This window comes from Lagopus muta, chromosome 3, assembly GCF_023343835.1.
Source record: "Lagopus muta isolate bLagMut1 chromosome 3, bLagMut1 primary, whole genome shotgun sequence".
Classification (NCBI taxonomy): Eukaryota; Metazoa; Chordata; class Aves; order Galliformes; family Phasianidae; genus Lagopus; species Lagopus muta.
In genome coordinates this window covers 57,696,222-57,719,090 of record NC_064435.1, presented here as the reverse complement: position 1 = coordinate 57,719,090, position 22,869 = coordinate 57,696,222, and the positions used below count along the sequence as shown (strand labels likewise).

The following is a 22,869-nucleotide window of genomic DNA, read 5'->3' as shown; positions in this document are numbered from 1 at the left end:
AATTGAAACTGTGCAAAACCAGGAACACTCAGTTCAACTTACGCTATAAATTGCAGTGCGCAGGCCAAGCTAAGTAATAAAGCAGAACCGATTGTCTCGCAATATTTTGATGAAGATGATATACTTCCATTAATTATTTTAGATTAATAAAATCATTTGGCAATCTTTAAACTCTGGCTTATTTTTCCCCCCGAGGCCTAATTGAATACAGGGCTTGGGGCATCTCCTCTAAGTGACTGTATTTGTCTTATAAGTAATGCTTTCTTCATATCCTCATTTTCGTAACTAAGCTTCATTAATGAAAATGCTATGAATAATTGAAATGAAATATGTCATGGCTAAGCATAGAAAAGCTGTGGCCGAGTAAACAAAGGGACTCTGAAGCTTTGGATTTATACATGCTTTAACTGTGGCATGCAGCATTCTTGTCTAAGTTTGACTTTTAACACTCTTGAATTTTCAGACAAGAAACAGTATAGAAAGTTGAATTAGAATGAGACCTACATTTAAAAAAAAAACCAACAACAACAAAAAAAGAAAGGTTGTTTGTATAAAAGCTTACTATTAAGCAGCGTTCTTGCTGGTGTAAAGTGCAGAAAATGTGGAATGTAGAAGGCATCTAAAATACCCAGGACAGTCTGTCCCCAAGGCTTACTAGTTGTTTTCTTTCCCCCCTCTCTCCACAGAACATTTCAGAAGCAGCTGCAGCCTATTCAAGTATACTATAGTGTGAAAGGCAAAAAGTATTACCTTGCTGTTTCTTCTTACTGTTTAATGAATTTTAGGTCAAGCCTTTGGTTATGAGACAATCTGGGTTGCTACTTGGCAGTCTTGTGTTATGAGTCACATAAATGAAAATATTACTCTGTGTTGTTTCATCCGTCAGTTCCCTCAGCAGTGGAAACCATGTTTTTATTTGCGATTTTGCATATTTGTACCATCTGAGACAGCAAAAAACTTCCAGCGGCTGCCATCCTTCATATACTCAGTTTGCTGTCAGGCAGCCCCTTCACTTGGTCTTAAATGACAAATTTCAGAGATTAATTCAGATGCTCTTGTTGGCACACTTCCTGCTTATATGGACTTCTGAATTTGTGATCTGATATGATTTCCACCCCTCACCCCCAGGCTAATATGTTACTTCCAAACTAGTTGTAATATAAAAATGCTTTGTTCAAGAAATGAAATTGCATTTGTGATACATCTGTTTTAGATATTAGTATCAGCTCTCTATGAAAAAAAGTGGTTTGAATAGATGCTGTTGATAGCTTGTAACATGCTGTACAGATACAAGATGTAGAAAATCAAACCCAGAAATGAATGGTTTTGTAGCAAATAAGAGGACTAAATTAACTTAGACATAATGAAGTTATTCTATACTGTGTAACTGAGATGAGCGTTGCATCAGCTTTACCTTGCTTTTTGTTAAGCTTGTGCTGGTGATGTGATTAGACTGCATTTACTCATTTATGTACTGAAGAGGTTCAAAGGTGAATACAATGAGAAACCTTTGTGACTTTAGATCTGTAGCTCTTTATTTTTTGAGTCATAGATCTCAAATGATGGATGCATGAGTACGTAGTTTTGTTTTTGCTAGTTACATTTTAAGATGCTGATGTTTTCTTAACTCAATAATAGTTTGGTGCTGTTCATTACAGACCGTCGTATCCTTTGATCTAGTCATGTGGTGTCTGTAGTTCTTAATGAGGATAGGAATGGGAGAAGATTTTTGTTTTACAGTTGTAAGTGAAAAAGAAGCAATCTATTAAAATCTAACTATTGATTTTTTTGCTATATGAAAAGGGGAGGGATGCTGGTGCATTGCATATTGCATTGCTGAGGCAGATAATGACCATCGTATTTAACTGTGGCAGAACACAAAAGCTTTTTGACTTTTATTAATCTGTTTTGTTAATCGAAGTTGCTGCTTCCTTTGTTTGTTTGTTTATGGTTAAGGCTCTTTGTCATTGAGGTGGTTGCTCTTGTGGTTTCCTGTATGTCTTGCTGACATAAATCACCCACTTTTAAGATGAGTTGATACCTAAGCATGTTATCAGTTCACTTTGTCAGATTGAAACTAAATATTATATTTGGAGATTTCATCCATACTGCCCATCAGGAAATAACTATTAGTTACCTGGAATGCTTTGTCAGGCTCTGCATTCTCATTTTCTCTTTAATCAAAGTACTGAATGTGCTCAGTTTCTGCGCCTGCTCCTTGCATGCCACATCAAGCACAGCAGAACTGTCTGAGATGCAAAGTAATGCAGTTGCCAGCAGGAATGTGATATTTGCTAAAGTCTCTAGGAAAGCCTTTTATCTTTGGCAAGTAAGTATTTTACATGAAATTACTCATGATGGTAAAGCCACAGATTTGAAGTGTAATAACCCCCTCAAGAAATGTTTTCCTCATGTAAGCTGCATTTTTTAGCCACTTCTGCTTGGTTTTAAAACAAAAAATATTTTTAAAGTTTGCATTTCTATAAAGACAACGTGATGTAAGTTTATGGAAATTTAATTCTTTTTTCATAGTTTCTTCCTTTTGGATTTTATTAATGGTGCTTTGAATGCTTGCCATTGAAGTCTACAATATCAGAGAAGCTGCTTCTTGGTGCAATAAATCGTAGCATAGTGTGCTTACGAGTGTGGCACAAGCGTCAGAATCTGTTGAAGTCAAAATATTAATGGGTTGAAATACATTTAAGAATCTGCTTACATGATTTTTGTAAGTTTATGTGCTTTTCTTCTTGTTCCAGGTGATCTCCGCCATCCACTTACAGAACACGCAGAAATAAATCAGCGATTTGAGCAGCTGCAAGGAGAAATGTTACTCCAAGAATGAAGCAATAAAACATCTCCGCAGAACCGTATGATTGAGAACGCAGTTCAACCCTCCTCTGCTGCTGAACATGCTTTAATCCTCCTGCCCCACTCACCCACTGTTGCAGTAACACAGATGGATCGTAGCAGAGAAGCAGAAATGGCATTACGGAGATCCTCCAGCCCAGGCAAGCTGAGCAAGAACGACATGGATGCTGACAAGACCATGTGCCACAGCTGCTGCATTTGTGGTAAAAGTTTCCCTTTTCAGAGCTCCTTATCGCAGCACATGAGGAAGCACACAGGTGAGAAGCCCTACAAATGCCCTTACTGCGATCACAGAGCTTCCCAAAAAGGCAACCTGAAGATCCACATCCGTAGCCACAGGGCAGGCACTTTAAGTCAGGGACATGAGGTGGAGATGGGAGAGGCTCAGCTGGGCGAGATGGGAGTGTCGGAGGGCCTTGGCGGCTGCACCAGCCCCACCAAAAGCACGTCTGCCTGCAACAAGATCTTGAATGGTAGTGCTCAGTTAGACAGCAGCAAGATCTTGTTAAGAAGCAGCAAAAAGGACATCACAGAGGTGACGCCTGCTGAGGAGGATGGCAAGCTGTCTGCTTACCCATGCACCTTCTGCAAAAGCAGATTTGAAAGGAAGAAGGACCTGGAGCAGCACCTGCACCAGATCCACAAACCATTCAAGTGCAGGCTGTGTAGCTTCATGACCCTGAGGGAGGAGTCATTGTTAAGCCATGTGGAGAAGGACCATGTTACTGCTCAGGTCCCAAATGGGGAGGCCTACACTGAGAACTGCAAGAGTGAGCTGAGTGCCGGTGAGTTTCCTTGTGAAGTCTGTGGCCAGGCTTTCAGTCAGACCTGGTTCCTTAAAGCTCACATGAAAAAGCATAGGGGCTCATTTGATCACGGCTGCCACATTTGTGGCAGAAGATTCAAAGAGCCCTGGTTTCTCAAAAACCACATGAAGTCACACGGCCCGAGATCTGGGAGCAAAAACAAACTGAAAAACGAGCTGGAGCTCATAGCCACTATCAATGATGTGATACAGGAGGAGACGATTGTGACTGGCCTGTCCCTGTACGAAGTCTGCGCCAAGTGTGGAAATCTGTTTACAAATATGGAAAGCCTAAAAGCACATAATGCTGTGCACTACCAGGCTCAGCGGGGCAGCACTGGGGATAAAGCCGAGGGCTTAATCGATGGGAGCCTGAGCCCCTCAGTAACAAAGCAGTTTTTCTTGCAGTGTCTCAGTCTAAGGCCATCTGTAGGGATGGATAGAGTTACAAGAGGACAGTCTGGAAAAAGAGTAGCTGAGCTGGATCCAGTCAGTAGCTACCAAGCTTGGCAGCTGGCCACCAAAGGAAAAGTAGCAGAGCCCTCCGAGTATGTGAAGTATTTGGGGTGGGACGAGGCCCTGGCGGATGCGGATGTGACTTACGACAAAGATAAGAGGGAGTACATCCTCGTCAACCAGGAGAAGCGCAAGCGGGAGCAGGATTCGCCCAGCTCTTCCAGCAACCCCAAGAAGAAGAGCTGTCCCAGCGGGCGCCTGGAGAAGGCCAGCAACGTCTTGCCCGGGGAGAGCTGCCCGCCTGCCCAGGGTGATGTGGACTACCGTCCCTCCTCACGGCAGGGCAGGCGGGCCGCCCAGAACAAGTCCACCGAGTGCTTCGAGTGCGGCAAGATCTTCCGCACCTACCACCAAATGGTGCTGCACTCGCGGGTGCACCGCAAGGAACGGAGAAGCTGCCGTGAAGGTGGGACGGCCGCCCAGCCCGACCGCTATGGCTCCAGCAGCGAAGAGGGGGACTTGGGTTCCGTCAGTGGGCCCAGCACACCTGACTCCGCGTCTGCTCTGGAGGACTCGGCCACCTCTGGCCTGGGGGAAGAGGGGGCTGAGGAGAGCTCAGAGGAGGGAGCGGCCGACCCCTCGCTAGGTAAGATGGCTGCTGGCTGGGGCACTCAGTGAGCAAAGTGTGTGGGCAGGATGGAGCCCTGTGCCCAACATGCATTGCTCCGTGTCGCAGTTTCGTTGATGCTGTTGCGATAGATGTAAGGTCAGAGGATGTCTTCAGAAGGTGCAGGTAAATTTGTATTTCAGTGGGGGATACCCAAGAATTATCTCAGTGACCTGCAGCAAGTTACCTCTGCTGTTACGTCATGCTGCCCTCCCAGCACAAGAAACATGTAGATGGGTACCTAGGGTTTAGTGGACGATATTGGTAGATGGACTAGATGACTTAGAGGTCTTTTTCCATTCTGTGACATCTCAGGGGCTATTTTTCCCCAGATTATGGACACCCAACCCCAGTCCTACCTTCAGCAAGCTCATTCAGGAAGGGTGCATCTTGTGTGGTGTTGCTCCTAAGCATGTGAACTCATTAATAGCCAGCATGGAAGGTGTTTCTCTCCTCTCCTTTCTGCTTTGCTTCTCAAACTTGTGTTTATAACTCCAAGGGCTATAATTAATCTCTTCGGGTTAAAGCGGTCCTTTGAGCCCAACGCTACTAAATGGAACAAATTATGCTCCAAATAACAGCAAAGTAAATATTTAAAAGAACACTATTAACCACTTTTGTATGTTTTTTTTTTTTTCTTCTGATTTTTGTTGTTTACCATTATTTGTTTTATAATGCCCTCTTAGAAACATGAGATTAACCATTCTTTCTTTTCTGGCCTTATGTGGATTTTTTTTGTTGGTTTTGTTAGGCAAATATTAACATACTCCTCCTCTTTTTGTTCCTTTTTTTTTTTTTTTCTCTCTCTGAAGAACAATGTTATCTGTAAATTAAACTCATTTTCAAGACCATCTCATTGTAGAGGAAGGTGGATATAATGTAGTGCTTTCTCCAGTGGCTGCAAACCCCATAGTGACCCCAAAGCAATGCTTGCCAGTGCTGTGTATTAATAACTGCACATTTTTAGTAAGTACAGTGGTAAGGCAGTCTGGGATATTGTGTCATCAAGCTTCTTTCATAAAATATTGGGGGTTTTTAAAGGCAGCTAATGTTGGGGCCACCACTCTTTGACAATGTGGCTGTCAAAGTGTTCAGGAAGAGGAGGGAACAAAGGAGGATTCATGAAACCCATCCATTTGTCATTAATAATTACAAGAAGGGTCCTCAACTTGGTTTAACTATAACTTGGGTCAACTCCCCTGTGGACAAGTTGGGTGCACAGGAGAACAGAAATTTAAATTAAACTGAGAACCCCCACCCTTTTTAATGCTTTCTTGTCCATTTCACAACTCCAAGAAGTCCTAGTGACAAGTTAACTCAAATATTGTCACTGTTATTACTTGCACAGTTAAAAAACACAGTATTTGGTTTTCCCATCTACATTTCTTGGATTTGAATCCTTTAAAAAAAAAAGTTGTTTATGGGACTGTACTTGTTTTGCGTGTAAACCCATCAGCTGCTGCTTGAAGCACCTCTGTACAATTGATATGAAACGTAGTTCTAAAGCTGCAGCTTTGTCTGGAGTTAAGTGGGGCTGCCATATTTTACCTGTGTAATGTACAGTGCCCTTATGGAAACCGCTGTGATGGAAAACCATCTCTCTGGAGACAGGCTGAAAACACTGGAACACTTTTCACATGATGTTCAAACAGTAAGGCTGTTCTTCTGTGCTCTCCCTATTCAGCACTTTATTTTTAACAAGAGGAGCTGTCTCATCTCTTTCCCTGTCCCAGTTCTTACCTCACTTGAAGCTCAGCCCTTGTCTCATGAGTGAAACGTGAGAGTTTGAGTTGCACAGCAGATTCTCTCACAGGAATTAAGGTGACTGGATTAACCACTGTCTCTAACCAACACCAGGAAACTCATTCCTTTGGGTGTGAAATTGGTTCTTATCTATTTTGCTGAATACTAAAGAAGAAGAAAACTGATAGGCCTAAATATACATCTTAGAAAAGGGATGCGTTTGCATTGATTGTCTGTGATAATGGCTGCTGCATTTTATATTTTACAAGTTTACAAAAAGTCTTAAAAAGTCTTTTACAAGACTTTTTAATTAAAAAGGAAGGATTTTTTTTTTCCCATAGCACATCAAATTTCAGGACTGAAGTTTCTCACTTTTCTCTTTCTGGTATCAGGTTTGCTGAGGCTGCACTTACATTGTTTGCTATGGGACTGTTGTCCTTTTCTCCAGCAAGCTGTAGGATTGGTTTTACTCTTCTGCAAATTACAGTTTTAACTGGAGAGGCTTTCTTTTCCTCCTCTGCTACCATAGGCATAAGGTCTTAAGAATGCAGGCCAAATTCCACACTTGTGTACATCCTGTTAAAATCAGATGGTCCAGTGTGACCTTCAAATGCATTTTGTCCTAGAAGTGCAGAATTTTGCTGTCCTCTGCTGTGGTTTGTTGTAGCCATTCTTGCTGCTGAACCTTTTCTTTTGAGAGCAGAGCTCCAGTGCCCCAGACAGCAGCCACCCCCAGCAGAGGAGGGCAAACCGTGCTCTCGGTTCCTCTTCCTGATGTGCCTGTTGTGGTAGTATTTTTACTCAGACTGTGGTCAAGAAAATCTTGCATTAATCACAAGGTTATTTTGAATAAGTTTACTTTCATATCTATTTTCCCCCCCATTTGACATATTAACCATGTTACACAGGGTCAGAAGAGGGATCTTGGTACTACCAGGTATTGAAAGTTCTAGTCCTAATTCAGCTGAAGGCCCCTCTGTGCATTTAATGTACTAATCTGAGTTGGTCCTGCTGACACACAGGGTAGGTAGTAACTGGCTTGCCCAGTATCTTGCAAGGGAGCTGGGTGTGCACCTCCATGCTCACTTAGGGCCAACAGATGCTGGGGCTGAGGGTGACTGGAGCTGGGGAAAAGTGGCAGAGCTTATTGGGAGGAAAGCAAGGAATGCACTTTGCATGTGAAATGGGGTTGAGAGCCTCCAGGGTAGCCACTTCTTTGCTCTTAACACATCAGTAATTTGTCTCTGCTGTGTACGTAGAGTAACATAATGATTTCTCAGGCATGAGAGTGATGCATGCAGACCCTGCTTATCAGCTGCCAGGGGGAAGCTGGCAGGTTACAAACTGTTTTCCATCTTATTAGGAGGGCAAAAAATGAAACAATTCTCTTATATTTCATGTGCAGAGTACCTTGTGATGCCCATCATATGGACTTGTCATATGCACCATATACATGTGCTTTGTATGACAGCCACCTGGGAAAAGGAGCCCCAGAGTGCGGTCTGTCTGCTAAGAGCAGACTTAGAATAATTTTGAGCTCTCCCTACTCCAAATGAGTCTTTGTTTTTATTTGGCATTCATGTCACTAGCAAACTGTACCTGAATTTCCACTCAGTTGAGTTTGACACTGTTTGAGCCACTGGCAATTTGTTGCTTAGCACTTCACCAATTTAAAGACAGATTCTATGATTTTAACTTTTTAATTAAAAGAACTCCAGTGTTATGACTAAGCAAGAAAAGGGAAGTTGTACAGCAATAAAAGTGGAAGGAAAAATACTTTTTTTTTTTCCTTCAGTCTAACAGCTTCTCTCCTAAAATGCAGTATTTAATGTGCAAATGAAACAGTTCAGTCTGTGTGCATGTACATATGTGTGCATTCAGTGGTCAGTATTTTTAAGGCTTAATGCAGGCACTCACGTGGTCATGATATATTTAGAATTCGAGTGTTGCATTTTGTTATAGTAGGCACCAGGGACTATTTCAGTCCTGAAATAAAGAAGGAAGTATGATTTTAAAGATATAACTGCTTCTGACAGGTGGAAAGATGAAGAAAAGAAGTGAAAACAATTTAAATACTACTTGGTGCTCAGCAAACATGTACTAAAACAGCAAGTCTTTGATATCCCAATCTATATCTTGGGGAAAGGGAGAATGTCATAAAGTTGCTGCTTTTCCTTTCTGCCAAATATGGTGTTTGAATGCAAAATACTAAAATAAACCTAGAAGGAGGAAGAAACAGTCAGACACCAAACCCAGGATTGTTATGTAGGAATAAATGAGAGGAATGCTTGTTGTTCTAGCCTGACATTATCAAGAAGGGAAGCAAGTGAAAGGAAAGAGTGTTTTGCATCTTAGAGGTGATGTTGCTTTCAGTGGGAATAGTCTCCTCCATTTTGTTTTGTTTCTTTTCTGCCTCTTCCTTCTGTTTTCTTTTCCTTTTTTTTTTTCTTTTTTTTTTTTTTTTCCTATGTCAGACTCCTCCAAATTTTCAAAATGCTTTAAGGAGTAACTGATTCATTCTTACTCAATACATGCTGGTTTTATTATGCTGGCTAATGCAGGAAGGGACTGATTGCAGAGGAAAACTATTGTGTGAGGCCCTGTACAAATACAGTGCGAGGCGTAAGGAGCTCCTAGTCTGAAAAGATAAGACGGACACAAATGGCTGGAAAGCACAGAGTACAAAAACAAACAATGAAAACAAAACATCTGTGTGTGACTGTGTTTTTTTTGCATTGGGATATACCAGTGGTTTGGTGAGAAGATGAGCTCAATGGAAGGGCAAGACGAGAGGTGACAATAAGAAAGAATGGAAGGAAATGTAGGACAGCACTGGATTTTGAACCCTCCAAGGCAGAGCTAAGATTTTGGGCATCTTGCACAGAAGCCAAAGGACTTACAGCATCCTGGCCTGAGGTGGGTGATGTCAGGAGGTTTTGCATGATAACAAACAAGAGGTCAGGTACAGTCACACAAACAGGTGGCAGAGCTGCAGGAGCTTCTTGTGTTTGCATCTCCCGGTACATCCACTGGGTTGATGATATGGATTCACTAAGTTGTAAGTATTTGGATGTTCTTCCTTGGTTTTAATTTATTAAAAGAGAAGAGAAGAGAAGAGAAGAGAAGAGAAAGAGAAGAGAAGAGAAGAGAAGAGAAGAGAAGAGAAGAGAAGAGAAGAGAAGAGAAGAGAAGAGAAGAGAAGAGAAGAGAAGAGAAGAGAGAGAGAAGAGAAGAGAAGAGAAGAGAAGAGAAGAGAAGAGAAGAGAAGAGAAGAGAAGAGAAGAGAAGAGAAGAGAAGAGAAGAGAAGAGAAGAGAAGAGAAGAGAAGAGAAGAGAAGAGAAGAGAAGAGAAGAGAAGAGAAGAGAAGAGAAGAGAAGAGAAGGAAAGGAAAGGAAAGGAAAGGAAAGGAAAGGAAAGGAAAGGAAAGGAAAGGAAAGGAAAGGAAAGGAAAGGAAAGGAAAGGAAAGGAAAGGAAAGGAAAGGAAAGGAAAGGAAAGGAAAGGAAAGGAAAGGAAAGGAAAGAAAAGAAAAGAAAAGAAAAGAAAAGAAAAGAAAAGAAAAGAAAAGAAAAGAAAAGAAAAGAAAAGAAAAGAAAAGAAAAGAAAAGAAAAGAAAAGAAAAGAAAAGAAAAGAAAAGAAAAGAAAAGAAAAGAAGAAGTGCCTGGGCTTGTTTGCATTTGTTTAAACACTCTTAGAAATCCAATGGATTTAGTGTCTTAGTGTATTTGTTAGTGAGCTGAAAGGGAGGAGAGCTACCTATGAATTGCTACAGATTATACAAACACTAAGATGTAACAGATTGCATTTATCCCAAAAACATTATAAGAAAATCCTGTATGTAAATTGCAATGCTAGAATAGAAAGATAATGACATTTGTTAGACTGGCAGAGATTTGTAAAGCATAGATTTGGATATATTTTTTTTTTGTTCAGATATAAGTTCTTACAAATCCAAGAGCTGGTACCATAACAAAAAGTGCCTAATCTCATAGGGGTTTTGATTTAAAATAAGTAAATAAAAGGTAAGCATCTTCAAGAGTTGCTTTTATTTTCCGGTGGAATGGTGAGACTGTTGTTTGGGGAAGAAGAACACTACGTATATGTAGAGTGGCATTGCAAGTGAAAACAGAAAAATAAAAATATGTTAGAACTCCAGAGTAAGAATGAGGAGTAAAGAAAGATAGCTCTCGTGAACATATACTGTTGGAAAAACTGAGTGCATGCAATATAGCTGCCAAGATCTAATGCCAGAACTTCCTTTTTTTGCTTATATGAAAATATGTTTATCTGTATACAAGGGTATACAAGGGAAATCCTCTCTGCTATTTATAGATTTTGCTATGTAGCTTAATCAAATGACTGTGCTTTAGGAACTTCTCATGCCAGACTCCCATTTAGTGCAAATTGCTTTCTGTAGTTGGCCTCTATTCCCAGATAACTAGTGATAGAACGGGTGGCATTGGCTGTAAGTTGCATCAGCTTCAGATTGGGTATTAGGAAAAATTTCTTCTTCAAAAGAGCAGTGAGGCAGTGGCACAGGCTGCCCAGGAAGGTGGTGGGGTCACCATCCCTGGGGGTGTTCAAGAGCCATGTGGATGTGGCACTGAGGGATGTGGTCAGTGGGCATGGTAGGGATGGGTTGATGGTTGGACTGGGTGATCTTAGGGGGCTTTTCCAACCTCAGTGATTCTATAACTGCCACTGAAGACAATGCTATTATGACGTCTTACACCAAATGAAGTTCTTGTTCTATAGGTACAATCTTAAGTGTGCTGAAATTATTTAGCATTATTTATTTACCAGAATAAGTGTACTAAAATTTGGGGAATATCTCTATGCAGGACAGCTGGTAACTACTGCCCCAGATTTCCTTGTAATGGAGTAAATTCAAAGCAGAACAGCGTCTGTGGCTCCTGTTAGAACCCTACAATGAAAATAACATTTTGCTGGGATTATGCTCTTCATGTAGCAGTTAATTTTGGTGTTGCTCAGGAGTGGTTGTTGGAATACAAAACCATCTCAACTTTACAGCTCTCACTAATTGTTTTTATTGTTAATGCTGAGACTTTAAAGTATAGCAGAGTGACAATTCAAGTCATCAGGGGAAAAAAAGAGACAAGGACCCTGTGCTTGCAGAAATGAGATCTGCTAGGCATAGTTTGGACTTTGCAATGTACAAATTGAGTGGATCAGGACTGAATCAGTTACTGAATCATAGTTGTGCCATGTCTAATAATACTGTTCAGAAACTTTTCTACCTTGCAGTAATGCACATAGCCCCATTTCGATGCATGTGGGAAAGCTGCATGGGGGATGGTGTTTTCTTATGAGCTCAAATTTCTTCGCAAAGCATTGCAGGTTTAAGCATTTTCGATCAGTACAGACCTTTGTGCATCTGCACAGCAGTACTCCATTGCCTCTTCCCTCCCCTTTGGTCCCTAGTACAATCTTCAGGACTGCAGTGAAAATCTGCAGTGTGAGTATCTTCCTGTGGTGCTGTCACCCACAATAGCTTTTTTTTTTTATTTACCTTCTTAATGATGGGACAATATGAATGGGAAGAACTGAGGGAACAGAACGAAATAGAAATAATTCTGATCATCTCAAGGAAATAGATGACAAAAAGATTGCAGGCAGCCAGAATCACTGAAGTATGTATCAAGGAGAAAGAGAAGAGAGACACAGGACTTCCTGATATGTGTTTAAAAACCTTCTTTGGTGCATGTACCTCATAAGCATCAAGTTGTTTAGCCCTTTATTTTAGGCTCCTGGAGGCTGTGCTCCGAGAAGCTCTTACAAAAATGATTGATTGGAACAGGGCAGTAGCTGTGGGATAATGCAGTCTGTACCCTTTAATGCTATATATTACCCTGACATCATACTAACTAAGGAACATTTAATGATTGCCCTGTAGGCATCTTGGGTAATTTCCACTGTGTTCCTGATTACCAAGCTCCTTGTTACTAGGTCCTGTCTTACTCAGCCTGATGTTGTGTGGGTGGCCAGCACAAGAGCTGAACAGGAGCTCCAGCTGCTCCTGCAGTGGGGCAGGGTGATGGGGAGCAGATAACGCACAGTCAGCTCAAGTCAGAACTAAGGCAGCAAGCTCTGGCTGAGATGGAAATACCTGGGTAAGTGCATGACTTGTGCCAGGTGTGGCAGTTATAGCAGAAGTTGTTAGTTGTTGATGGAGAGCGAACTTCAGCAACATTTTGAATTTACTAATGCAACTGTTGCACTCATTTTATTCTGTACAAATGGTTCAGTGGGAGTCCCATGGTGTAAGTACTGCAGAATTTTGTACATCATAGATATTTCCACTGTATTTTAGTTTTAACTGTTACTTTCTTCTGTCTGGTTGACATGCACAATTACAAGTGACTCTATTAGGTCAGTGTGTTGTTTACACTTATTTTATTGTAGCTGTAGGTATGTGATATGAACAACGGAGGCATGGCTCAGCTGGGAAGAAAACTTGTACAGAGATACTGAGAGAGTGATAGGTTTCCTCAGTCTTTATTTTATCTGTGAGGAAGCAAGGAGGTGAGTGTGGTTTCTTAAAGGGACGTGATAGCAAGATAAACTTTGCCCTGAAGCTTGTGTAAGATGCCCAAAGCGAGATTACATCTTCATACTTCTTCAGTAGCTTTTGAAATTGCTGTCACACCAGGTTCTTCAAGGACTGTTTGTGTCTGGCTAATCCTGTCTAAAACACCAGTGTCCATTTCATGTTTACCAATGCAACAAGAATGTAAAAATATATATATACTTTTTTTTTTTTTCCAGGGATGTGGAAAACTATTAGCAATGCTGGATTTAGTTTATGCGTTCAAAAAAATACCTCCCGTTATGTTTAATGTATTTGCACAGCGGGTCCAGTTTTTGCAGTTGGCTTTTAGCTCTTTTTCAGCAAGTTTTTTAAACTTCAGCATATAAGACACCTACTTTTGAATTCAGCTTTCAGTAACTTCAACAGCTTCCACAAAAACATCACTTCTTTATGCCTACCTTAACCTTGCGTCCTTTTTAAAAGCCACTGTAGCAATTTACTGATGTGTCTGTTACATTAATATATAGCACGTGAAATATCACCCTTTGACATTTATAGGCATAAAATCACATTGTGTAATGCTTTTATTTTCTAGTAGTTTCTGATTGGTGAGCAAGGACCCCATCCCCCCAAGTAGTAAAACAAGATTTAAGTAATGCAAATTGTGCAATGCTAGTGGCTTTAATCTGATTTCCAAATATTTCTGTAGCACCATGGCTGTGTTGAGATGGGATTCTGCTGGTCTGTAAATGGCTGCTAACAGGGGATAAGTGTGAGTGTCTTTGATGTTTGATCTTTTTTGCTGCCCTTAACATTATGGTTCACAGTTTTGATCCGTCTTAACCTGAGAGTCAGGTTTTCTTTGTTAAGGGCTGGGTTTGGCAGTGGATGCTCTTGATGTGTCTTTGTGGATGGAATGGGCCTCAGCTGAAACCTAGTGGGATCCAGAGCTGCACAGGATATAAAAATAACGCAGAGTTTAGCTTGGTGTATGCATAGCTAAGTTGTTTTCTGCAGCTGGGTTTTGCAAATACGGATTTTATTAGGTCACCTGACTTCACTTTATTCTTGTATTTATTTACTTATTTCCTACACCAGTAGTCTCATTCAGTTATTCAGCTTTAGCTTGAGTGGACCTGGCTGTGGCATCAGTCAAACCACTAAAAGTCAAGAGCAACTTAGCTGCAGTCAAGGGAACCCTTTACAGAGAGAGCGTCAATAACCTTTTTTTCCCATTACTCTGTTTGCTCTTGATTGCTTTCAAGATTTATCATCAGTAAACATGGATTTTTTGAGAGTCACTAAAAACATATATAGTAAATTTTATGGACACTGGAGAAAAAACTTCCTATTTTTCATTGTATCGTTATTTTCAATGTCCTAGAACTAGTCTCTGATACTTTCAGATTCTTTTTGTGCTTGGTCTGTGACTGCTACTGTTCTATGCTTTGTGACCAGCATCCAGGCATTATTGGAATGGAACTGTAAAAGTCTAATGAACTTGTTTTCATGGAGAATTTGTTTTTCATAGAATCATAGAATGGACCGTTAAGATCACGTAGTTCCAACCCTCTGCAATAGGCAGGGACACCTCCCTCTAGACCAGGTTGCTCAGAGCCCCATTCAGCCTGACTTTGAACGCCTTCAGATTGTGGGCATCCACAACTGTATTATTGGGCAACCTGTTCCAGTGTCTCACCACCCTCACAGTAAAGAATTTCTTCCTGATAATCTTCTAAATTTCTAAATCTTCTAAAATTCTTCCTGATAAATCTTCTAAATCTATCCTCTTCCAGTTTAAAGCCATTTCTCCTCATCCTGTCACTACCTGCCCTTATTAAAAAGTCCCTCCACAGCTTTTCTTGTTTATAGACAGCAAGGGTTTGAACTGGTGAATTGCTGAATGCCTCGGCGCTGATCTAGCAGAAGTGGTAACTGCTGGCTTGGTTTTCAGCTTCTGCGAAGTCGGGTTGGAGTCATCGTTAATTGCTTTGTTGAACCACTTGGCACCTGCTGGCTCGAGGTTGAAGGAAAAACAGAGAAACGTTTCTTTTCAGTAATCAATGCCAGTGTAAATTACATATCCTGAAATCTACTGGAGCATTCAGACTTCAGTCCTAGCAGATAAGACACTGTGAGGAGCAAATCTCAAAACTGCCTTTTGTGGATATTCTGTTAATAGGTTCAGTAATGTTTTAGTGATGCTAATAATGAAAATCCAACACTTCATTCATTTAAAGTGCAGATTCTCTACCAAGGCAGTGTTAATGTGAGAAAGACAAGAACTTTCACAATAAATGGTTATTGTAACTTGAGTATGGGTGTAGATACTCCTCTTTGTCAGGGTCAGTATTTTTTACAGGACGTGTTTTTTAGACACAGTCTTACATTCTTTTAGAACTTTGTTTTCCAGATCGGCCATCTCTCACTTCAAATATCACTTCATTTTCTCTGTTACTTCAAGTAACAGAAGAATAAGCAGCCATTAAAATGATTTTGTTGTCGTATCACAGCTGTAATCTTGGTTTTGTTTTGGCAGCCTTATATTAGGGATAGTTACTCTAAGTGAAATCTATTTTCTTCTGAAGAGATAGGAAAACACTTTTTTTCTCCCTTTTTTTTTTTTTTTAATTTTAAGACTAAATTTGGATTTAGTCCGTAATACAAGACCCTCCCAAACCTTGTGTTTCTTTGAGATAACAAATTCATCAGGCAGTTGAAGGCATCAGCTACACCTAACAGTACTTCAGAGGTGTGTGTTATCTCAGAATAGCATATGTCTTGTGATGTCTTACTACTTAAATAGCATTTGAGGCAAGCTGCTGTCAGCAAAAAACTAAATTTTGGGGGGAAGAAAACACAGCCACAAGGGAAATACATGGATTCTTTCAGAAAAACCAACCTCAATCTAAACAGCACTTTTGCTCTCCATGGAACATTTTCTGCATGTTTTAATATAGTGATTTCGAGCAAGTGTCACGATGGTGAAAGACTGAGTGCAACGTGTTGTAAGAGTCAGGGTGATAGAGAGATGCAAAGGCTTCATCTCTTCCTATCCCCGCTGTACCCCAAGGTAGTGGAGCAAGTGCTGCATTTGGACTTTGCCCTTTGCATGTTTTGGTAATGTGGAGCATCAGTGAACCACAAGATTGCTCAGTTTTCTGCAATTAGCATTTATTCAGTAGGTAGTGAAACTTTTTTTTACTAGGTAATGAAGTAAAGAGGCCTTTCTCTTTCCTTAAAAGAGTATTCAGGAAATACAGCTTACACTGCACATGGAACACATTAATCCTAAACCTCTTCTAATACTTTGCAGAAGTTTCTTGTCCTTACACTTGCTATGTCCACACGCACACCAATCTCTCACAAACATCTTAACCTTAAGTACTTCTGAAGCCTAGAGAAGCCTTAGGAAAAATTGCCAAAAACAGAACAGAGAGTAAAATTCTAACAGGAAAAAGTAATTGTTTACTTGGATTGCTCTGGAACAGCAAATTGGTGCACATGAGAATCACTTACTTGCTATTGTATTGCTAAATATGTTTGACAAGGATGCCCAGCACAGTTGTTTGTGTGGGAAATGTGCAGTGTTGATTTTTGTTTTCATTAATAAAATTAATAAAAATAGAAGGCATGATATATTAGGTATAATTCAAACATAATCACTTTATTTTGCAATAGAGCTATTAGATTTGTGTTTTGTTTTTTGTTGTTGTTGTTGTTGTTGTTTTTGGTTTTTTAGATCTCTGGTGTTGCCAGCATGCGAGTCCCTCATATGAACAGTGGGAAATCAGATGTTACTAATGCATAAGTAGTTATATGTGGTAGTAAAATTTTCTTCTGGACTAGTCTTTCTTTGTCATTTATACTAGAGCAAGAATTAAATTTTTTTAGGATATATTCAGTAAGTTTAAATATTTTACTCAACCATTGTGATAGCCAACATGCACTTCTTTTGTTGGCAGTTTGAAGCATGAGTAAGACAGAAGTGCAGTCTCTCTCCTTACCTCTGCAGAGCTGCCTGCCATGTTGGCTCCAGGATGCAGCTCTATGGGCAGAGAGCTGCTTGTGTTGTGACAGGGAAGGTGGGACCTGGCTGGGGACATTTTCTTTTATTCAGAGGCCACGACTTGATCCAGCTTGCGTTGATGATCATACAAGAAACCACAGAACTGCAGAAGTTGGAAAGGACTTCAAGATAGCATTGAGTCCAACCCCACTGCTAAAGCAGGCTCCTTATAAAAGGTTGCACAGGTAGGTGTCCAGATGGGTTTTGATTATCTCCACAGAAGGAGAATCCACTGTTTCTCTGGGCAGCCTATTGCAGTGCTCTGTTACCCTTACTGTAAAGAAGTAAAGGTGCTTTGGGGTTTCTCAAAAGAAGCAGTGGAAGACTTCGTCTCAGAGTTTTGTCTGGGCTTAGGCTAGACAATGTAGTGTAGCTGAGGAAGGGAGGAGACCTTGAGGGAATCCCCTGGCTGTGCCTGCTGGAGGGATCAAGGACACAGCTGAGCATTTACTTCCAAAAATCCCACTTGAACCATTTCAGCTGCTCTTGTCAGCTACTGACCATAGGTGGTTCGTGTAGGAATTGTAGCGAATGTGAGCCTTAAATAGAGCCTTGAAAAACGGGTGAATTAATGGCATAAGGAAGTAAGCTGGAGGTAAGCGTTTTATGTTTGCGTAAGTGGTGTCACAGCATTAGCTTGCTGATAGAAGAGCCCCAAGGACAGACCAGCCCTGGGCTTTAGCTTGCTGATTGAAAGCCACAAGGACAGCCCAGCCCTGGGTCAGCACGTGCTGGAAAGGTTGGCATGCTGTGAGGAATTAGGCTGTGAAGACACAGTTGGCAGGGTAAAAATGAGTGTTGTTTGAAGGGAGGAAATGAGCGAGCGCAGAGCACACACAGAGAAAGTGGAGTACCAGGGAAGGAGAGGCTGTAGCTGAGCGTAATCCTGTCTGCACGGGGTGGGGGTTTGTCAGCACAGGAGATTTAGCAGAGCAGCTGCCGCAGCCCTGCGGGAACAATCTCAGAGCTCAGGGCAGCGTAAGGAGGCAGAACAGGTGAAAGAAAAACAAATAGAAGTCTTTCTGAGGTCCTGAGGGAAACGAAAAGAAGTGTGTAAACGAGAGAACACATTTTGATACCCTCTGTATCTTAGCATTTTACACTGTGATTCGTCAAGGTGACTCTTCCTTTGTACCTTTCCATCTGAGAGCTTAAGTACTCAGTGGTACTCACTGGATTTGGGAAAACACTTTGGAAGATGACATCTGCAATGTCTATGCCTGTTTTTACTTGGAGTGCAGAAAAGAAGAATAAACTTTTTTAATTGAAAGTGTTATTGAGTGGGAAGATTCAAAATGATAAAGCCATGGACTTTTGAAATATGGCTGTTAAAAGTGGTGTGTCTGAACCTCTTGGCTTAAATGTAGCATGTCATTCCAAAGGCATGAAAGCCAGATACATAACTTGCCCCAGATGTTTAGATTCAGTCGAGCAGTCCCACATGGGGCTTTGAACAAAACTGCCTTACTCTTAGTAATGGATATTTTACAAGTAACACTGTAAATCCAGGTACCTTTCCTTCCTTATTTATTACACAAATAAGTTAGCACTGATGGCAAGTGCTGCGTTTGTCAAATCTGCTTCAAAATCATAATTCATCATTAGTGTTCTTTTCTTGTTTCAGATTCTTGAAAGCATTTGCTGCGTTTTCTCGGTGAAATGGACAGTTTATGGAGAGCTAAGGTTGAACAGTGTCCATAATCAGTTTTGCTAATACAGAATATTTTATTTCATTAATTTCTGGGGCATTTGTATAGGAACAAAACTTCCATTAACAACTGCTGTTCATTCTTTACCCTTAAGCTATCGTCCTTTGTTGCAACATCACAGCATTGACCTTAGAACCAATTACTGTGTACAACAAGCGGAAGATGATGAGGGTTGTTCTGTAGCTATTGTTTTACAGTAGTCTCAATGTACTCTGGTCTCTCGTAGTACATGCAGTAGTATGATAGATCTGTTTAAGAACTTTGTAACACCTCCTGGCCACAAAAATAGCAGTGAAAGCAATTTAGTAGAAAATAGGCTGCTTTGCCAGCCTCCCGTTTCACAATCCTGAAAACACAGCTGGGAAGGCTATGGGATTCTTCCTGCATTGGGGGACTTGGGATGTTCTCCATTAGTTTTGAATTCTGTCTCTTCACTGGAAGTGAGTGCATGTGCAAATGTCATACAGATGTTGTATGAAGTCTTAATGGTGCTTCTCTATACTTTAAGCTGTGGTGCTCTCCTGTTTTGACTTCCCCACCTTTCACCCTCACAGTGCTTTTCCTAGGAATAGAAGGGGAAACATTTTCCCACTATTTCCTTAATTGGAAGTTAATTATATTATGCACTGTGACTGTACCTCGGCAAAAGCTGAGAGGAACAACAAGAAAAACTCCTAGAACAAAAGGCAGAAGATTTTAGTATAGTTCAATTTTCTGTTCCTTTTTTTCCCCAGGAATTAGAATTTCTTATGAATTTCAGACAGAAGAAGAAACCCCACCCCAAAGTTACATTTTGTCTTCTGAGATAGTCTGTCTGCTATTTCCTCACATTTGGTTGCTGGTCATTGACAGCCAGCTCAACTAAGTTGTCACAGGTGCCACTGCAAGTGGCTAGTAGAAACAGAAGAAACACGCGTAATCCCACTTGGGAAATCCCCCAGTAGCTTGGAGTTCACTTGGACAGGAGACCAGAAATACAGTTAGCAGCAGTTAGGAAAAAATGAGGAAAAGCATCTTAGCTCATGAATCAAAATGAAATGGTGTTTCTCTGCTCTGCTTTCTGGAGTTACTTGTGTGATCGCAGCGCTTCTGTGTCTGCACTCCAGAAATCAAGAGAGAAATCACTTCATTATGCTGCTGAAACTAATGCTGTGCTCTGGCTCTGTGATGCCAGGTATGCCTTCAGATTTGATTGATGTGTTTATTTTTATTTTGCTCTGTTTAGTTCCGTGCATGCCTTTGTGACCATTTAATCTTTCAGAATCACCAATATAAATTTCCCTCCTTTATTTTTAAGCATCCTCCTTCAATACAACACAATAAACCAAGTCATTCTTTCTTTTTCAGTCACCTGAATCGTTAAAGAATCAGATCGTCAAAATCAATTCTAAGCTAATATAGCTTGTAACTTTTATGTTTGTGAAAGAAGATAAATTAAACAGATCTGAGATGGTTTTATTTAAAAAAAAAAATGCTTGGAGCTTCCTGACAGCTTTGAGGGTGGGGCGGGGGAGCTGTTTCTGGAGAAAAATGAAGATTGAATTGCATTACTCCGCATGCTATTTAAAAGCAAAATGTAATAACCCTTCATTGTCCATTAGCAATGTCAGTTACAAGTAGTATTTTCTTTTTCCTTGATTCTTTTAAGGAAACAGCTTACATTTTCAAGAAATTGTCTCTATATTTTTCTGTTAGAAAGATGCTGTGTGACAATGCCACAAAATTATTTTTAAGTGGAATACTTGGCACAGTCCCCAGGAGAAAAGTTAAGACAAAGAACTTTAAACAGTGATCAAAATAGAGACGTAAGGAGTAGATAATGGTATATCTGAGAACCACGAAAGTGTTTATGACAAAACTCTTCCAGCAGGATTTCCCACTGTGTGTTACTATTTTCAAATGTACAGCTGTGTCTAATTATCTAAAGCTGATGTACCGTGCAATTAACTAATACCGTGTGCCTGAAGAGCTGGGTAGTAGTGCATCTGACCATGTATGTGGACAAATAACCCCGTGTTGTTGCAGTGTGTACAGATGAATGTGTGAAGACCAGACTCGGATGTTCATAAACCTTTGCCCACCAAGCTTGTGCTCTGTTATCATCCGCCGTGCTCAGTGTGGACAAAGACGTATGGAATTCTAGAGAGAAAGCAGCAGAGATAAAGCTGTTAAATTGGGAATGTAATATATAAAGTTCAGCAGTATTTTAGTGAAAGCATTTCTAAATTCAGTTTCAAGCCATAAGAGAAACAATCTAGCAAATGGTTACAGCAGAATTAGTGATATGGTGACTTAGTAAATTTCTCAACAGCTGATATCATGACCCTGTATTCTTTGTTATTTATGGAAACGTGTTACTTGCCAGATTGTGAAAATGGCTGCCTGCTTGTATGTATATTAATTTTGAATTTCTTATAAGTCAGCAGCTGCATTTTTACTATCAGTTTAATAAAAACATAAAAGATGGAAAAGACAGCATCTCTTTATTAATACTTAGATATGGAATTATTTAAATGCCTTAAACATTCAAATCATTTGTGTGAAACAAAAAGGCTGGAAAAGCTTTCCCAAATAAATGACTGTCATCAAAGCTTCTTTCCATATAAGACTCATATTTCAGTTCTAATTTTAACTAAAGAGAACAGAAGCATACAATCTTTATGTATTAATAAATGACTGCCTTCTGATTGTGTAGTAATTTTACTAAGCTTTCTTTAAAGTGCAATTAGTTTTTTTTCTTACATGATGAAGTTCATTTGGGCTTTAGATCTAATGTTTTGCTCAGATTTAATCTTCATAATTGATTTACTAAATGCTGCTGTTTGTATTTGCCTATCCACATCAAATATTATACTGGTCTTTTGACCTTATATCTAGCTGAGGAATTATATGGAAGCCACACAGTTATGTTAGTAATAAATCATTTGTGTGCAATCTTTCTCTCTCTGTCTTCCCAATTGCCACTCTTCCACCATATGAAGCACTTGGCCAATTCAGTGGTACATTTTTTTGGTGAAAACTGCTTGGTCTCTTCAACTGTTGGCTCATCAAAATGATGTTTCAACGCCTTGTCACCCTCTTTCCTTGCTGTTTGTATCCATAAGCCTCAGGAGTGGAATAAGTGAGGATTTGTCCCATTGAAAGTAACTGCTGACTGTACATGTGGAATCTGTTGATGATCATTGAGAAAGATGGAAGCAGGATTGGGCTTTGCTGTTTACATGAAGCATAAGAGAAGGAATGCTGCTCTTTTGTTAAAGCAGGATGTTACTTAGTTTCTGGTAAAAAAAAAAAATAAATGACACTGTGTTGTTGATGGAAATGATGAGTGTGTGATTGTAAGAAGTCAGGTATGAAACCAGTGTTATAGATTTTGGAAGTCCAAAAGACCAAATTATGCAGCCTCCAAAACACAGTCAAAATGTCTCCTGGTAGGAAAAAGTGAAGATCTGAGCACAGTCTTCTTCAGGCCTGGCTTCCTAACAGGCTGAATTGGAAAGAAGATGGCTTTTGCTGTGGAAAATTTGAGTTTTTCAAAAGGACTAGCATTTTTTTTCTGCTTCTATTAGACATTAACATAGGAATTTTACTGTCTACACAATGTTTAATACTAACTTGCTAAAGTCCAAACAGGCTTTTTGACAATCCTTACACTTCCAATGTAGTCTATCCTTCCATATGTGCAAAGAGAAAGCCTTAAGGCTGGTGTCTAGACAGGGCCTTGTTTTTCAGCAAAGGGAATTAAAAGCAGGCTCTGATGTCCCTGGATTTGCAAAATAATCTTTCTACTACCTGTCTTTCATATTTAATGGGAAAAAGTACATTTCTGCTGTGTTCTGGGAGGTATGTAGATAAGGAAGTTGTTTCAGGTGTTGCTTGTCAAAGGATGAACTACACTGTGGCTTGTTCGAACACTGCTGATCAGCTCCTTCTGTAAGAAGTAAACAGAGCTGCTGTTCTTAGCCATTCATCTTCTCAGCCTGTCATTGTGGCACAGGATT

At 40.3% G+C, this 22,869-nt stretch overlaps 1 protein-coding gene across 3 annotated transcripts in view; it reads left to right on the top strand.

Annotated features, from left to right (window-relative positions):
- Positions 1-22,869, top strand: part of ZNF516 (zinc finger protein 516) — a 101,631-nt gene that overhangs the window by 39,926 nt on the left and 38,836 nt on the right. For all 3 annotated transcript variants that reach the window (XM_048938953.1, XM_048938954.1, XM_048938955.1), the window contains exon 2: positions 2,757-4,775. In XM_048938953.1, coding sequence (XP_048794910.1) covers positions 2,870-4,775 — 1,906 coding nt within the window. In that variant the 5' untranslated portion in view covers positions 2,757-2,869. The remainder of the gene's footprint in view (positions 1-2,756; positions 4,776-22,869) is intronic.